Raw genomic sequence first — 18,789 nt, 5'->3', positions numbered from 1 at the left:
TTGCCCCCCACAACATCCACCCAGCAAATGGGATCAAGGTGCCTGGGTCAAGAAGACCTGGTCATTGCTATTTGCACTGCCACAGAAGGGGAGGCCAGGGTGTCAGGCCAGGGGCCATGGCTGGCATGTGCAGTAGGACACCTGCCACTAAGCCACCCATCCTCTTCCCAGTGACACTCCCACCCTGGGGAAACCCAATGGACCGTTGCAGGGTATGGACCTCCCCCTGCCTGAAAGAGATGGCAAAGTCACGCATGACTGTTCCTGACACACCCCACACATTACTCAAGCAGAGAGATATGCAAGTGGTGGAAGATGGTTTATTTTGAGAACCAAGGTGATATCCCTGTAGCAGATAGAGGACAGGGAGCCTCCCTGGGGTAGTGGTGAAAACACCAGCCTTTAGGGCTCCTGCTCTTGTGCAGGAGCATATCCTGCCTCGTACACAACAGGAGGCATCTCTTCCTGAGTATGAACAATCACTGGAAGATAATGGGGGTTTCTCCATCTCTCATTTCATGGACCTATGATGCGTGCCCCCTCCAGCCCCCAGGCTATGCACACCATTAATTCCTAGAACATCTTGTTTGCCTGAGGGGTTGCTAAAATACCACGAAAGTCCATCACAGGGTCAAGAAAAGAAGAAGCATGGATGTAATGAAGGTAGAAGTGTCCACTCTCTGCTGGCTCCAGAAGATGCAGTTTGGCTTTAGGGGGAAGAGATTGCTGTCAACTAGCACAGGCATGAACTGAAAGAGGCAGCAGAAGGGGTTCAGGCTTGTCTGCATTTTGTGGCTTAGCAGACAGCCAAGGAAAGCAGCTACACTGACCCAAGATGCATTTTATGACCCTGCTGTTCTCTCTGCAAACAGCAGTACAAGATCGGGGGATTTCTGGTGTTGCATCTATTTCCTTTCCTGAGCTCCATGCTCCGCTTCCAGCTGCAGCAATCTCTTTGATCATCCACATCATCTATCTGGTGGGTCAATGAAGTTTATTTTTCCCCTGTATTTCCTTCTGTTTCTCACAAAGGCAGAATCGAAGTTCTCCACAGACTCCAGGTTTCACTTTATCACCTTGCAAATATGCACAAGCTCCACCTTCATAATTCTGAGGATTGAGATCTGAGAGCACAAACCTGGAAGGCAAAGCCACAGGGTAGTCAGGACACAGAGCTAGGAGTTCTCCCTCATTTCTAGCACTCACAGCAGGACAGCAGAAAGAAGCTCAGAGATGCTTTATTAGTAAAGTCAGTAATTGGTTGGATGGGAAACAGGCAACACAGGACCCCTGCACTCTCATGGCACATTTACAAGGCTGGATGTGGTCAACTTTGAATCCTCAACACGCTTTACTTGAGGACTATTCAGCCCTCCAGAAATTGCTCCTGGAATCAAATTTGCAAAATATTTTTCTTTCCTCCCCCTCCCATGCTTGCATGCTGACTCAGAGATGTCTCCATTCCCAAAGAGGGTGAAAGAAGAAGTCCCAATATCCCAAACAATTCACAGATCACATGAGCTTCGGTGGAATCCGTTGGATACATTTATCTACAATATGACTAATTAACATACTATGCACCTCTGATGCAGCAAACTCCCCTGTCCCAAAAACCCACCTCCCACATCTATGATCTAACACCATCACCTCATGAGCAATCTGAAATGGCTACCCCATATCATGGTATATTGATCTGCAACAGGCATAGGAAATTGCATTAGAGTGGACAGTTTTCAAGAGAGAAAAGCTACTTGAGGGCAGCAAGGAGATGTCATGACCCTGTTCTATCCCTGCGCTGTTGGACACAGTCACTAGTCCCAGCTGGGTTGTGGGGGGCCTGTAAAGAGGCAGCAGCATCTGGGGTCCCCTGGTGCCAGGTGGGCAGGAGGTTCCTCGCCATAGTAGCACAGGGCTCCTGGTGGTGGCACCGAACCTCCCTACCCTGCTCTGCCCTTCTTTGCTTAGTCTTGCCTACTGGGTCACAGAGGGCCCCAGGGGGAAGGGAAGTTGGGAGGGGAGACCCAAGCCTGCTGTGGGCAGCCTGTATTCACCCCGTCCTTTGGGCTCTGCGCCAGCTGTGCTACCCATGGGGAGGTGGAGCTGGGCTCTGCGCTCCACTCTGGCCACAGCAGCTGCTGCCTCCCATGAGCCCTGTCTGTCTGGCAGCTGGAAGCCCCTTCCAGCAAGGCTGGCCAGCCCGGGTGCTGCAAGTCACAAGTGAGGAGCACCAGTGGGGCTCTGGGGCTGTGGGTGGGACATGAAGGGCATTGGCAGGGCCAGGGGGATGTGGGTCAGGAGTGAGGAGCACCAGTCAGGCTGGGGGGGCTGTGGCAAGGTAGTGAGGGGCAATGACATGGGCAGGGTACAGGCATATTATGGCTGATCAGCACCATAAAGCAGGAGAAGTGGGGCAACAGCCGCAAATGGAGCCTTGTCTTGGTGAATAAAAGGGGCAGGGAGAGCTCTGGTATTTCGTGATAAAAAACCCAAAATCAAACACCAACATATATAGGCATTTTGAATTTATTTTATTATAATGATTGAGGCACTGGTAGGCTTCCAAATTGCTTTAAAATTGTAAATATATCAATAAAACTTTGTGTTCAACTGATAACTATATATATACATTAGTGTTTCATTTTAATCTTAGAAAAAATGTGAATGTAAAGGTTTTAATTGGAGCATTTAAGATTTTTATCACACAATATGTGATTTTTAAACAGAGAAAACCAGGATCCCTGGTCATAACCCTGTTTCATCCTTGCACTGTTCTACACAGTCTGTAGCCCTAGCCTGGGTGTGGGGAACTTGCATGGTGGCAGCAGTACGTGGGGGTCTTTGACATACAACCCTGAGCTAATTGCACCTTCTTCCACCACCAGCCGTCAGCATCAGACCCTTATGGTTCCAGGGGAAATTACATCTGGGTGCAAGTGCTGCACTTTGGTGCAGAACTGAGGAGAGCTACACTGACTGTGCCTGTAGCTTCTCCTCTGAGGACTGTCACTGCTGCTGCTGCTGCCTTTCCCAACACTTCCCCACTAGCAGGCAGTCCCTGTCCCTGCACAGCCCACACCCGCTCCATGCCATGCTCTGAACAGTATGCTCTGTTGCAGAAAAACAGAACAGCTCATCCCCGCTGCACCCATCCAACATCCCTGGGGCCAGCATGAGATGCCAAGGGGGTAGCCGCTGCCATGTAAAACCCTGCAGGATGCAGCTTCCACACCAGAGGCTGACCTTACCCCCTGAAGGGAACACCATGGAAATCAGGAAGCAGGTCGTTTTTTTAACAGCCCATCTCAGCACTGGTTTGCTTTCCTCCTGCAAGGGAATGGCATCTTGCATATGTTTTGAATCTGGACCTTAAACATACACATGCACACGCACTAGGGCTATGCAAGGCTTGGGACAGAGCTTAGGATCCAGAGAAACTTAGGACGCTTCGGGGTCGAAGCAGCATCTCCGGGTCTCAGCGCGGCCTCGTTAGGCTTCCCCAAGGGCTTCGGAGCCTCCTCGCAGATCCGGCCTTAGGGTATAATGGGGAAACAATTAAATATCTATAACTTTGTTGTTTTTTTGTCTGCTTTGCATGACATTTTCAGGGGTGGTAGACTCTGCAGAGAGGATGAAGCCTGCCAAGTTTCAAGAAGATCGGTGCAGGGGTTTGGGGGAGAAAACGGCACCTCAAATGCTTGAAAGCAAAACTCATGTCACATCTAGGCATTACAACATAGGGTGAAAACTGCAGGACTGGTAGCTCTTACTGAGGCCACAAATCGTGCCAAGTTTCAAGAAGACAAGTGCAGGGGTTTGGGGGCAACCGTACCCCAAATTGTTGAAAGCAAAACTCCTGTCACGTCTACGTGTTACAACACAGGGGGATCAAAACGGCAGGGGTGGTAGATCTTACTGAGGCCACAAAACCTGACAAGTTTCAAGATGATCGGTGCAGGGGTTTGGGAGGAACTGCCCCTCAAACTGCAGACAAGCAAAACTAGTGCCATGGGTGCTTGTGGGACTGACTGTCTGTCTTGGGGTGGGGAGGAGACACACTACTGCAGGCCTGGCTGCTAAACTGCTGTTTTCCCACTTACCAATCAATCAATCAATCAATCAATCAATCGAGATTCACTCAGGGACCAGCTCAATACACAGGACCTAGCTACTTCATAATGACTTAACGGGCATTAATTAGCACCTACAAAATCGGCCTAAGGAGAGGAAAGAATCAATACAGACAATCAACTGCCCCAAGACAGACACAAGCTTGGCATGAGTTTTGTCCATCAGCAGCTAGGGGTGCAGGGCCCCAGAACCCCCCTGCCCTGATCTCCTCAACAGCTGGCAGGCGTCACAGCAGGGGCCACCATCCCTGCAGCTGTCACCCCGCTGCGCCTTAACACACGCAGTGTCACCCATGGCACCAGTTTTGCTTGTCTGCAGCTTGAGGGGCAGTTCCACCCAAACCCCTACACCGATCTTCTTGAAGCTTGGCAGGTTCCATGATCTCAGCAGAGGCTACCATCCCTATAAATTTAATCCCAATCAGACAAAAAACAACAAACTTATAGATATTTAATTGATTCCCCATTATACCGTATGGCCAGATCTCCAAAGCGGCTCTGAAGCTTCGGAGCCGCTTGGGCCGGATCGAGGTGGAAACCTGGTCCAGAGCTCCAGATCGGATCGCGGGCACCTGAAGCAGCTGGATCCAAATCCAGATTGGATTGCTGCTGACTCGCACAGGCCTAATACACACACCTTCTTGGGTGTAAGAGTGAAGTGTGCTGCCCATTTAAATTTTTAAAAAGTGTGCCCTAGGGATCAATAGTTTGTGAACCACTACCCTAGTGACACAGACTTACAGGTTAGAGGAGAGAGCTGAATCATCTGTCCAGAACCACATCCTCTTTCCAGAGTTGTATGACAATCCAGTCCAGAATGGGTAGTAGTATGCACCAGCTGCACGATGTTCAGAGTATTGGAAAGATGTTGCAGTTATGAAATCCTGCAGCAGAAAAGATCAGAAGGAATGGAAGTAAGTTCTCTCAGCCATGTGGAAAGCGCCAGCAGAGCACTATGGTATAACCACAAGCCTCAGTGCAGAGTTACTTTTGGAAGAAAACTTGGTAGCCTGCACCTGCATAAGAGCAAGTGCCAGTGTGGGCAGGTGAGTTCTGCAGCATACTGCAGGTAACACTGTAGGATCAGACCCATGGCTACAGACATGCACACGGTAGTTTGGAAAAACATAGAACACATGTGGGCGTATAGATAAACCCCTCACTGAATCCTTTCCTCACCATCCTTCCCCACCCCATCCCAGCTGTAGCTGTGCCAGGAAATGCAGCCCTAAAGACTGACTCCTTCCTGGCTGCATTCATATGGTCATGTTGTACTGATATATTAAAGGAAACACATGCTCACCAACTCTTCTTTACTCTCCAGCTTGAGCAGTTTGGCAGATTGAGAAATGCAGTAGAATTTACACTGGTCCCAAGTTCCTCTTTCAGGAGAAAACAGGTAGGACCTGTCCTGGCTGGCAATCCACAGTGCTGGACACTTCTCCCCTGGAACAAAAGCACAGCACAGATCAGCTCATCACATTCCCCCATTGCCCTGAGCTGGCTGTGTTGTTGTCAGCAGCAGAAGGATTTCACCCCTTCTGTGTCCCTTCACCTCCCCTGCTTGGGTCTCATGGGAACTACAGTGTTTGGGGGGCACAGTTTCTGCCCCACACACCTGAAGGGGGATGGCCCTTCCCCTCAAGGGATGGCTGTTTCCATGCAAACGCATCAGGGACGGCTTCCAGAGTTGTATGGGTGAATGAGGGGCCTTACAATCACTGTCATCTTGGCCAAGGCCAGGCAGATCTCCTAAGACACAACTCATCTGGGGAGTGGTGGCCAAGAGGCAGGAGCACCAGGCAAGTCATGGAACAGGACATGGACAGCAACAGCTGGAGGGGGAAAGGTTTTTCCCTCCCCCTGCAAGTTGTGAAAGTAAAGAAGATTTCCCTGTCCTGAATCCTGAAATGGCAACATTTTGAAAATGTCTTTTAAAGCAAAACCCTAACCCTAAAAAAAGCTGCTTTGAAACTGTGTGATTTAATTTGCAAAATTTCTAAGGAGGTCATTCCCATTTCTAGGCATTCCATTATTTATACATTTGTTCCCAGTTACCTAACAATTCAAAACAGCAGGCAGACTAGGCAACCAAAACCTTTCATTTGTGTCATATCCAAGCACATTTTGTGAACACTTAGGAAACACTGGCTGGGGTTGGGCTGCTCATTGCAGTGGCCCAGCTCCATGCACAATTTTGGTTTGCTGCTCTGCAGGCACCTGTGAGAAGGTGCTTGTCAAAAATCTCTGAGTGAGCTGCCACCTTCGGGGCTAGGAAAGGAGTGAGTGGGAAGACCTTTAAAGGAAGCTGTGGGCTCTCCTAAACTGGGATGGGAGGAAAATGGATTGGATTGGTCTGAGGAAAGAAGCAGTGAGTAGTCCCCATCCCCCAAAGCCTCCCTGCAGAGGGGACCTCATGGCAGGTGTGGATAGTTCAGCCAAGGCCAACACACCTGTAGGAGGTAGGACACCACTCTGCGGGGCCAGGACAGCCTCACATACAGGCTTGGGTCTGCCAGCTCTGTCCTGAGGACATAGCAGCTCCTACCCAATGACTTACTTTTGTCAAGAGTCTGCCCCCAAAGAGCGTCAGGTGGGCCTGGCAGTGAGTCTGGGCAGGACATCAGCTGCTGGGTGAGGTTTTCCTTTTCTCGGTGCAGCTGAGTGACTGAAACATCAGAACAGACCAACAGTGTCTGCAGCTGAGATCCACAGACCTGGTGTTCTCTGCAATGTGGTGACACAAAGCCCCACTCGCACTGATATCATTTATACTTAGAGCATTTACAGTTACAAATTGCCTGAGGGAAACTTTTTTCCATTGCGGGGGGAAAAAAAAAAAAAAGATTTGTTCTCACAAGGGAGCAGAAACCTTTCCATAGTGACTAAACTTGTCATGGAAATCAGGGCAGTTTCCAATGTGCACATCTACATGAGATGTCTACTGCACAGTACAGCACATTGCTGTGCACTTAGCATTACTGACTACACACAGATTCACAGAAGTTTAGGGCTGGAAGGGACCTTGTGAGATCATTGGGTCCAGGCCCCCGCTCTAGGCAGGAAAGACTTCTGGGGTCAAATAACCCAAGCAAGGTGTGCGTCCAGTCTCCTTTTGAAGATCTCCAGGGTAGGTGCTCGCACCACCCCTGCTGAGAGTCTATTCCACAGTCTGGTCATGTGAATCTCCACCCAGCTGCGAGCTCACTGCTAACTGCCTCACTGGCAGATTTGTGAGGAGACTGGGACCTTCCCCTTCCCCACAGCTCTTTCCAAGCCCCTGACCCTGTTTGGGTAGCTGGGAGCTACCTGCTGCTGGGGCAGGAGAACATCATCCCAGACCAGGCTCCACCATCAGTGCCCCCCTGGCATCAGGCAGCTCCTGGGGGCAGGGAGAAATTTCCCAGCCCCTGCAAGCAGACATCTGTCTCCTGGCCCCCTGCTCCCTGCCAACTTCTGGGCTAGCACTGAGGGGGAGCCTGAAGCTCCCCATGGCTCTTGCAGGGGGGCAGAGCAGGGTGGCAGCAGACATGCTCCCAAATGCCTGCCCAGGGTGGGTTTATTATGCAGTAATTTACTGTGGACTAATTCCACCCAGCAGCACTTGCATGTGTAGGTGCACCCAGTGCATCCTGTCTGGTTCCCTCCTAGCTCAACTTCCAACCTGTTTCTCTGGTGCTCCATATGGAGAACCTGGATAAATCAAGATCTAATGGGTGACCCATGCTTTCTGACTCCTTCCATGCCCTCCTGGTGGAAACAGTGTAATCAGGGCTGTGAAGGTTTCCAGGCACTTTTAAGGCATCTTTAGGGGCTTGCCATGGACCTGGAGCTCCCAGGACTTCCAGGCATGGACACAAGATGCTGGGGAATTTCATTTCTGTAAGAAATTTCTGTATCTAGGTGTGGGCTTCCCCACCCTGAACTCGTGGTTGGAAAATACTTCCAAAACCACAGTCCTTTTGGGAGTAAAGTACAGTGCCTGGCAGGCCGTAGTTGCATCAAACCAAAATAGTCAGGTATGCAGGAGACAACACACTGTTCCCAGTGCATGCATGTCTCACACATCTGATAGGCCAGAACTGAACTGACTCAATTTAAAGAGAAAGGGCTTCCAAGGCATGGAAGAAGGTTGCCTGTATTGTCTCTTCCTTAGTATTGTGCTGAATACGTGGAAAGCAGCTCCTTAACACTTTTCCATTCTACTGCCCCTTTTGTATTATCTCAATATGCTTTTTGTTTTCACGTGGACAAGACAGAATTTTCCTTCATGTGTCTTATTTCCCCACATTGAGGGGAGGGCTTCTGGGTTCATGACCATTGGTTATATGAAACCCAAAGTCCTGCTTTATTCTGGTGCCCAGTGAGTCATGGGATCAGTGTTCAACCAGAACAGGAATGTGTTTATAAAGAAAGATACTGCAACTACATGTAACTAAAGAAGCTTCCACCCAGCTTTGTTTCCCTCATTCATGAGGTGCTACAGTCTGCTTAATACTGCATACAGCTCATAGAGATCTAGTACTTGAGTGACATACTGCAAGAAATATAGCAGGTTAGCCTCCTAGTAGAGTCATCAGAAAACACTGCTTGCCCTCTAAAACATTGCAAGGCCTTCTATCAAATCCACAGTGATTCCTCCCCTATGAACTTACCTTGGTAACCCAAAACTCCTGTTGATATCAACAAAATCAGGCAGAGAACTCCAAGGACAAGTGTAGCAAGCTGCCAGTGAAGAGGTGTACACCAAGGACAAGTATAGCAAGCCGCCAGTGAAAGGTCTGGTAAATAAATACAACTAAGGCATCATAAAAATTGACAAGAGCTAAATACAGAAAGCACTCTGTCACATGTGACAAAACTTGGAAAGGAAATGAGAGGAAAGGCTTGCATGGATATCTTTAAAAATGTCTCCTAGAACCTGTTGCGCCTGATGAAAAACAGTGAATAGAGTACGATGCAAAGGTGACAACAGATGGTCTAATGACTAGTGCAGGAAACAAGGGCAATACTTGGAGGAAAATGCTCAGTAGCTGTGTGCATGCTTATGTGGCAACATGATTTGTGAGCATGGGCACAATTTTGGGTTGTCATCTCTGTTTCATAAGATCTCCAAGTTTTGGATGAAAAACTCTTCCTGTTCTGGGCAGTCAGGCTGCTGTAAATACCCTGAATGCACTCTGTTTGCCTCTTGTTTCTGCTTTCAGATCAGATGACATGCAAATACCAAGCACAACATCAACTGGATTTTACATTGAAGCAGATCATCCACAACCCGCTTTCTATTAGATATATGTGCCCCAAATTTGCTTTTCATAAGTGCTAGTGCTGCTGCGCCCGGATCCTGGAGGCAAGAGAGAAGAAAAAAAAGACTTCAAATGTATTTAAATGAAAGTGTGCTTTGGCATATAACTGAATGCTCCTGGGAGACAACTCAACCAATCAAACGCTTGGTGTCATACCTGGACCAATTCTTCCCTCTGCCACTGTCGACAGTCAAAGAAGAATTAATAGTAGCCCTAGTGTTTAATGCTGGATTGTGGCATTAGTGGGCACAGGTAGACCATGGCATTTAGCTGCCTTGTGTTACAGCTGGTATCCTAGATACAGAGCAGCACTGTCCTGGCAGTTGGAGATACTAAGGAAAAGATTCATAGGGAAAATGCCAAATGACCCAAGTACTTTCATGTGACTCCCCACAGCAGGCTGAGATGTGATTTTCCAGCTGGTTTCTGAAAGGACTAAAATCTGCTAGTTTGTAGTTTCTTGGTATAATCTTCAACTGGAATAAATCACCTGAGCATCATCTTAATATGTGTGTATGTTTTCTATCTCAAGTAAACAACACAAGGGGCATGACTTTAAGCGTGCCTAAATTTAATGTGCATTAGCTTAATGCACATGAAGTGGGTTTAGGCAGGCTTCTATATGTGCAGGCATTAAAGTGCATTAATGCTGTGTGTAGACTGACTTGGTACTAAAGTTAGTCCCAAATCAGTCCACACACACAGCGTTAATGTTCTTTAGTGTATCCACATGTGAGTTAATGTGCTTTAAAGATTCATGCCTAAATTTGATACCTGCATTTGAAACTACCAACTTTAGGCATAATTAGTCCAAAATCACCATTTTGTAAGCACATTAAGGGCATGTATATGTAGACATGTACCCTAATTCACCTTAAATTTAGGCTAATGTGCATTAAAGCATCTTGTGTAGACTCGCTCAGGGTCATGTCCTAACAAAAGCAGCACAGTCACTTTGGAAAGTGTGTTATGAGTATGTTTAGTAGGGCAAATAAGTGCATTTGAGCTCGTTTGCTCTTGTGGGGATGCATTAAGCTCTGACCCTGGAGTTCTGGAGCGCATAATGTGAAATGCTTTGAAGGATGGACCAGATGGCTCCTTAGGCCTTTACCTTTATGAAATGCAAGAAGATCTTTCCAGATACTTGCATCATTTTCCTCTTACATTCAGATATGGAGTTAGTGGTGTAGCAAATGCCTGATTTACTTCTGGGGTATGTGACTTTTTTTTTGTTTTGTTTTGTTTTCTTTTTCTATTCCCAGCTGTTCCAACCAGGCTATTATCTGAGAATAAGCTCAGATTTCCTTTAAAATCAAACTGAGGTTCTTTGACTGATTGATTGGACAGAAAAGCTGCCCTGCTAAACACTCCAAGAGAAGGAACATAAAAAACTACCCTTAAGGCTGAGGGACATGGGCCTCTTCAGCCTACAGAAGAGAGGCTGAGAGGAGACTTGGTAGTAACTTACTGCTACATCAGGAGATTATCTTACAAACTTGCTGAACAGCTGTTCACCAGGGCACCCCGGGGAATACCAGGAGCAATGGATACAAACTCTTGGAATACTGCTTCAGGTTCAATACTAGGAAAAACTCCTTCATAGTCAAGGTGTCCAGACTGTGGAATAAATTCCCTCCAGAGGTGGTGCAGTCACCTACCCTGGAAATCTTCCAAAGGAGACTGGACAGTCACCTCGCTGGGGTCACTTGACTCCAGTTGTCTTTTCCTGCCTAGTGCAGGAGCACTGGACCCAATGATGTACAAAGTCCCTTCCAGCCCCTAGCAATCTATGAATATAAAGGGTATTTATTGTGCATGTAAAGGAACAGTAAATTGACTTTTTACAATCTGCACGGAGGCACTGTGCTACAGGATGACTCAGGTGAGATGTCTCATGGCAGAGGTATCATGCAGCAGGTGGATTCAGGACATAGTGCACAACCTGGGTCTGGAAAGTTTGTTGTGTATGTGGTGGTAGCAGAGAAGCGTGAAGGCCAAGTGCTGTTGTGAAACCAGGACAATATTACCTTTATGTCTCCTCGACAGGTTTGGCCTGCCCCCAGTCCATCTGTACTCTGTCTGCTGAGCTCTCGTGCTTCTCTGCTGCTCAGGCAGGTTTTGAAACTTCAGCTCAGAATAAGTTGTCGTTTCTTTCTGTCTGACTGGGGAGATAATGGGAACAGAGGATTTAGACTTGGTTTTGCAGGAGCTGACAGGACAATGTGGCTGTGGACAAGATGTTTGCAATAGCAGGGTCTCTGGTTTGTCAATTATCCATGAGGGACGATAAGATTTAAGAAAGTCTTTTGAAATGGAGACAAGAGACAGGTGTAGCTTAGGTAGATGCAGGAGTGAAAGCCAAAGGGACTCCAGAAATATCATATCTCAGATCGGGGGAAATAGAAAAGAATTCAGGGCCCAATGACGAGAAAGTCCCAGTGAATGGGTTATTGGCAGTTTCATATACAGAGATGCTGTGAGCTTACTTGGTTTTGTGATCATTTGTGAGGAATATGAATGAGGAATTGAGAGCTGCTGAAACACTGCTCAAACAAATCAATGGTTTGGATATTTGCTGCTGGCATTTTCTTTCACCAGCTGAATTGAAAAATTGAGTACTGTACAGCGTTAAGTCCAAGCATTATATATAATAGCGGAAGGAAGCAATCCATCAGGTGATTGTCAAGGCCAGATTGGGCTTAGCCAAAAGCGATGGAGACTTCCTGCTCGGGGGAGGGTGTCTACATGTGAAATTGGTGCTATATTGTTTTAATTCACAGTAATTTGGCTTTGGGTAAGCATCTACATGCTTGCATCTCCCTTTGGGAGCAGATCCACTCCTTGTGGCACTAGCTTGCTCGTGGCCTCCTCTGGCCCTGCAGCGACCTTTGCAGCAGCCAGGGGGAGCTGGAGACCAGGGGCCTGCTTTAAAAGCCAGTCCCACATGATGACCACCTGCGCTTTTGGCCCAGAGCAGCCTGCAGTGTGCTGTGCTGACCATGCAACTGCTGTTCCACCCCTCCCTAGGCCCTGGGAGTGATTACTCATGCCCCAGGCTCCGGCTCGCCACCCTTCTTATTGTGCTTCACCATCATGGCGACTGCCACTTGTCCCAGGTCATTCTAAGCCTTGCCTGCCTTACCGTGCTGTTTGGTTGCATGGCCAGGCTCAGCACAGTGTCTGAGGCACCCTGACACTGCCCAGACCCCACCAGGGATGCCAATGATGTGCACGTGGATGCCAGTACCAGTGCTGTCTGTGAACTTCTGGCCCTCTAGCCCCACTGTCTGTGGGCCTGCCTGGCCAACCAGGACTGGTGGCTGGATGTAGTCCTGTGCATCTGGAATGACAAACTGCGGCTGGAGTAATTTTGCATGACTTGGGCCACCTTCCAGGAGCTCTTCAAGCAGCTCTGCCTGCACCTGGAGTGGCAGGCCACCACCCTGAAGCTGCCTCTCTACGTTGCTGGCCATGTGCCCCTGCTTTCGCTATGTCGGTCCTCTCTTTGGAACGGGCAGCAGCACCCACCAGGATGTGCTGGGGCACACCATACCCCGGGTCCTTGACACAGTGGTGGTGGGTTTGTAGTGCGCAGGTTTGTTATTACCCTAAAATAAAATAGTTTTCTGATAAGCATACTGTTAGGTTTACAATAATTTAGATTATTAAGAAGTATTAGCTTTACAGCTAAATACAAGACATGACCTGTGGCCTAGCAATGCAGCTGACCACAAGGCAGATTGATAGCTAAGCCTTTGCTTGTGTCAAGTAATCATTTTAACTGTATTAAGCATTTTCTGAGTTAAAAGCAGCAAGTATCTCTGTGTCTGTGTGCTGAAAAATCAGCTACAGCAAGAAGTAAGATAAGACAGGGAAACCATTGTTCTGGGTGCACTGGTTGTGTCCTTAAAAAGTATCTACTACTGTGTAAGGTTTTGCTAACATATTATAATGTTACTGTTACTTAACTTTTAGCTTTTAAAAGTGCTAATTCAGCTTAATAGAAATATGCTGTTACAAAGATTTGAAAAGCACCGCCCAAGTATTGCTTTTTTTTGTTAACCATGAAGTCTTGCCTTGTTGTAATAAGTATAAAAGATCACCTCACCCTTAGGGGGGGGGGCATTTTGCCTTTTGCTGGCTTTATGGTCTTTACTCGAGCAAATAAACAGCTGTCTTTCTTTACCCGCGTTGTCTGTCAATCAAATTACAGCTAGACAACGAACCTTAGGGAGGTTTCTCCCACCACAATTTGGCACCCCAGATGGGACCCGTCTGCAGCACATCAACACAGTCAAAGGTGTTTTAGTTCAAAAGTGCACCACTGCCATTTTCCAAACACTGATGTGCCACCGTTTATACAAATGTGCATGACACAGCGCCGGGCATGTCAGCTTCCATGCAGATCAGACCCGATTAATCAAAGGTACGTTGCAGCATGATAAAGGTATGTGTATAAATGCCCCTAGTGGCCTGCAGAGATCTAGATAACCATGTGGTAGTTCGCCCTTGTTTCTGAAGACTAAAAAAAGATGCATTAAATGATTTTCCCGTTGGAAAAAAATTAGCAGATGTCAGTACTATGATAGTGAAAGGAGGCAGTCTATGAAACACTATACAAGTTTCAGAATCCTTGCCTGCCATAAAAACACTATAATAAGCAAAACAACAAAGCTCGGGAATACTGCTGCACAGCATCATCTTTAATAAGTATCCAACACGAAAGATTAACCAAAAAAATTCTACTCCCAGGTTACAGTAGCTATACTTTATACACAACAGCTGCAATAACAAGATAGTGCAACAGTCACTGTCTTGCCTTCATAAGTGAATTCATACTTTCTGCTACCCCAAAAGATAGATTTTTAGAAACTGCACTAGCAAGATCCCTATGGCCTTAACAACAACATAATATGCTAGAGTGACCAGCTCCCACTTCAGGACAGAAGTACCTCAACAGTCAAAAGAGAACAGAACATGTCATTTATCTGTAAAATAGTATGCTGTTTTACACAACTGCCTCACACAGTATGACACTTGTTTTGAGACAAACATTTCCCTCAGATGTAAAAATACAATCTTAATTTGAAAATACTAAATTGTTAATCACACAAAGCAAAAAAAATGAATATTCACCATTTCCCCTGAAATATCTTTAAATCTATTTTAGTTCCTTTTTCTGCCAGAAACTGTCAGGCACCATCATCAGCTGTAATTGCTCATTTCTAGTAAAATTTAATGCTTTAATCTCCTAAGTTAAATGCAAATCTCACAACTGCACACCTGTGTTTGCATATTCCCTTTGATGGGCCCTGTCACCATAAATGTCAGTATTTACTTCTCTTGAGTGTTGCTTCAGGACTAGCTGTGCTCCTCTTGTAGCTGACTTTGCATATAAATTCTGTAACATATTTTTGAGAGTTGAAAATTACAAAGCCCATTTGAAATGTTTAATTATTTATATAAATTCTATAGCATTAACCTTTGGAAAAAAAAAAAAGCTTCTCAGGGACAAAATACAGGATAGACACCACAATATGATAGGAGGAAAAGGGAAAAAAAATGCACTGAATGCTTCTGGAATGGAAAGCATTTAAAATTGAGATTTTCCTCAATTACCATTTTAGATAAAGTATCCAATAGATTAAAATAATTTTAAAGGTTTATTTCCCCCCGTTAAATAAGAATTTGCTTTCTATTTTACATACAAGTATTTCTTGTTTGCTAACATATAAAGCCAGGATTGTACAACAGGTACCCCTTCCCAATCTACCAACGCCATCCCATTAAACCTGGATTAAACTACCAGAAAAGATGGTCTTTGTTGTCAGAAGAAAAATGTATCAAGCATAGTTACTCTGACAGCAAAAACATAAATGTAACCAAATAAACTCTCAACTACAACAGAGGCATTGTTCAGGATACATGCTTGAGTCTGGAGGCAGCAACTTGTAGAATCATCTATAATGATCTGTTGGGGGGGATAAGGGGGTGGAAGAGAACAAATAACTAAATAAATGAGATTGACCCATTTTCCTTCAAAATGAAATTTTGTGCCAGCCAGTTAACTTTTCATGCATCACTTCCCCAAAGATTTAAAAACCAAACTTAAAAACAAAATTTCAAAATGTATTTTTACATTATATTTTGAGAGGAGAAAGTATCTGTAAAGTATTACTTGGAGTCCAGGCAACGCCCCCTACTGCTGCAGGTTAAATCCAGCCCACAGGCCAAAGATTGCCAGCCCATACTTTAGAGGTTTGAAAAGCAATGGGTTTTTAGTGATCTCATTTTCAGTCATATGTATAGCTGGAAAAAATATTAAACAAGCTTTCAGACACAAAGTGCCCTTCTCAAGTAAAGAGCCAGAGAACCTGGATAAAAACATAGTAAGAGGTCGTAATAGGGTAAACTTTACCAATGTTCTCAAAGAGAAATTAGGATAATCTATTAGTTACCTAAAATGCTTAAATACTCATGTGAGAAGCAGGAGGAATAAGGAGGAAGAACTGGAAATTCTAGTAATTAGAAAATGATATGAAATTGAAATAATGAAGACTTGAGTACCGTCACGAAGCATGTAACCTATATAAGCAAGACAGGCAGGGGAAAAAAAAGACGTGTTGCCTTATACGAGATGCATGTTTGTTTGGAGCTAAAGTACATAGTAATACATAGCTGAAGTACATAGCAAAAGGCAGGCCTATTGAAAATCTCTGAATCAAGGTCAGTATGGAGAACAGCAAGGGTGATGCCAGGGTGGATGTCTGCTATAATAAAGCAGACAGGAGAGGTGGATGAGGCTTTCCTTAAACAACTAACCAATGTTTCCAAATTACAGGACGTAAGGGTTCTCAAGAGGGTCTTTATCGTGGTCTTTATTGAGGGAAACACAGCAGAGCACCGGCAGTCCAGCAAGTCTTTGAGTGTGTCGGGAATAACTTATTGATAAAAGTCCTAGGGAGCCCAAGTAGGGAAAAAGTTCTTTCAGTTGCTCCTCACAAACTGGAAGGAACTGGTTAACCTATACATTGACTCTAAACAATCTGTATTACTTTCTAAAACAACCTCTGAAACGTCAAAATTTTTCATAGTAACTGGTTACCCATTACTTACACTGACCAGGAATAGAAAGTATTCTTTTCATACTCTCTCTTCTCTTCACACCTGCCTCTCCTTGAAGAGCTTAGGAGCTTCTGCAAGTTTCACAGTTCCCTTTACCTTTCATACTTGATCTCTAGACTTCAGCATGCAACTCTGCAGATTATGAAGTCTCTCCAACACAAGTAGCAGTAAAATAACAGGAAAGTAGGACTGGAAGAGATCTCAAAGTCATCTAGTCCAGCCCCCTGCTTGAGGCAGGATAGCCCCAACTAAACCATCCCAACCAAGAGTCTGTTTAGACTGCTCTTGAAAACTTCCAAGGATGGAGCTTCCACAATTTCTCTAGGTAGCTTGTACCAATGCCTGACCATCCTCAGAGTCAGAAAGTTTTTGCTAATCTCCAATTTAAATCTCCCCTGCTGTAGCCTGAGGCCATTACTCATAGTCCTGTTCCATAGAGCAGGGTTTCTCAACCAGTGGGACACAAAGGTGCTCTAAGTGGGACTCGGGTCGCAGCGGCAAAACCAGAAGTGCCATGGTGGGACTTCTGGTTTCACTTCTGCACGCTTCGATTGGCCACTATGACCAACTTCCTACTTCCTACAAGAGACATTGAAGAGATTGCTGTCTAGCCAAGCTGGTCTACTGTTACACTTTCCATTTTGGTGGTATTCAGAGCATGGGATATAGAGAGCTGGAGATATACAATCAGGTACATATATAGAGAGGTATATGAAGCTGGAATACTCAAAGCTGGAGGTACTCAGAGCTGCAGGTATTCAGACAGGTAGATACACAGAGATGTAGCTGTATGAATCTGGACATATATGGAGCTGGAGATAGGTACAGATGTAGATATTTGAAGCTGGAGATATACAGAGGTGGAAATATATAGACATGTAGATATATAACGCTGGAGCTATGAGGAGCTGCAGATATTCAGCTGTGTAGATATACACAGATGTAGCTATATAAAGCTGGAGACATTCAGAGCTGCAGATGTTTAGACCTGGAGATGTCTACAAAGGTAGACATATAGAGATGTGTATATGTATGTATATATATATATATGAACCTGGAGATATATAGAGCTGTAGATTTTTATACGTGGAGATATACAGAGAGGAAGATATACAGAGATGCAAATATACAGAGCTGGATATATATCTATACAAGTCTATATATGAAGCTGGAGCTATTCAGAGCTGGATATATTGAGAGCTGGACATATGCAGAGAGGTAGATATATAGAGAGGTAGATTTATAGACAGGTAGATAAATAAAGGTGGAGCTATTCCCAGCTGGAGATATTCAGAGCTGTTAATATTGATAGCTGGAGATATTTAGACCTAGAGATATACAGAGCTGGAAATAGTTAGACCTGGAGATATTCAGAGCTGGAGATATTGGTAGCTGGAGATATTCAGAGCTGGAGATATTCAGAGAGGTAGAGAGAGAGAGAGATTTAGATATATGAACGTGGAGATATGCACAGCTGGAGATATACAGACAGATATATAAACCTGGAGCTATTCAGAGCTGGAGATATTTATAGGTGGAGCTATTCAGACCTGGAAATATTGATAGCTGGAGATATTCAGGCCTGGAAATATTCAGAGAGGTAGATATACAGAGATGGAGATATATGAAGCTGGAGAGATGCAGAGCTGAAGAAATATATAGACAGGCAGATACATAAAGCTGGATCTATTCAGAGAGGTAGATATATAGAGATGTAGATACATGAATCTGGAGATATCTACATCCCGATGTGCGGGCCGCCTCCCGATCCCGTCCACGTCGCCATGTGCGAGCCGGGAGCGATATGCGGACCCGTCTTTGCGCACGCGGGCTGTGGCCAGCAGCCCGGGCACGCGGGGTCAGAAGGGACGGCGGGGCGGTAAGGAACGCAGGGGCTAGAATTAGCCACAGAGGCGTAGTGGCTGATTTAAAGATTGTTTTACTTACGCCGCAGATGGTCGCGGTGCAGGCAGGAAAACTTGCTTGACTTGCGGTTACAGACAGGAAAGAAGAGAGGCGGGCAAGAGTTCTCAACTCGCGCACTCTAGCCCAATCCGGCTGAAGGCTCTAAGCACGCGAGCCCGTCGTCTCAACCGAAGAGAGTACTCGTACAAAAGAGCTCCGAATAAACTCACACGAAGTTTGCTAGGCTCCGTGGAACTTGTGCTCTGAGGTAGTCCGGTCGTCTGAGCAACTATGTCAGTTGTAGTGCGCAGGTTTGTTATTACCCT

General features: G+C 45.8%; 1 protein-coding gene across 1 annotated transcript; it reads right to left on the bottom strand.

The window, feature by feature from the left end:
* Positions 1 to 984: 984 nt before the first annotated feature.
* LOC112547888 (C-type lectin domain family 1 member A-like) lies at positions 985 to 6,751 on the bottom strand. The gene is made up of 4 exons (XM_025191110.1): positions 6,688 to 6,751; positions 5,431 to 5,573; positions 4,869 to 5,011; positions 985 to 1,138 (listed from the first exon to the last, which is right to left on the bottom strand). Exons 1-4 carry the CDS (start codon positions 6,749 to 6,751, stop codon positions 985 to 987), a joined length of 504 nt encoding a protein of 167 aa, XP_025046895.1.
* Positions 6,752 to 18,789: the final 12,038 nt, after the last annotated feature.

The sequence above is a fragment of the Alligator sinensis genome, unplaced genomic scaffold (assembly GCF_000455745.1).
Source record: "Alligator sinensis unplaced genomic scaffold, ASM45574v1 scaffold239_1, whole genome shotgun sequence".
Taxonomy (NCBI): Eukaryota; Metazoa; Chordata; order Crocodylia; family Alligatoridae; genus Alligator; species Alligator sinensis.
This window is presented reverse-complemented; position numbering and strand designations above follow the sequence as displayed.

Bases quoted from the DNA above. Each gene is read 5' to 3' on its own strand.
- LOC112547888 (XM_025191110.1), bottom strand. From the start codon at position 6,751: ATGTCCTGCCCAGACTCACTGCCAGGCCCACCTGACGCTCTTTGGGGG. The intron at 5,012-5,430 runs GTGAGCATGTGT...TTTCTGCTGCAG, and splicing joins TGGAGAGTAAAGAAGAGTTG to GATTTCATAACTGCAACATC. The intron at 1,139-4,868 runs GTAAGTCTGTGT...TTTGCCTTCCAG, and splicing joins TCAGCTCTCTCCTCTAACCT to GTTTGTGCTCTCAGATCTCA.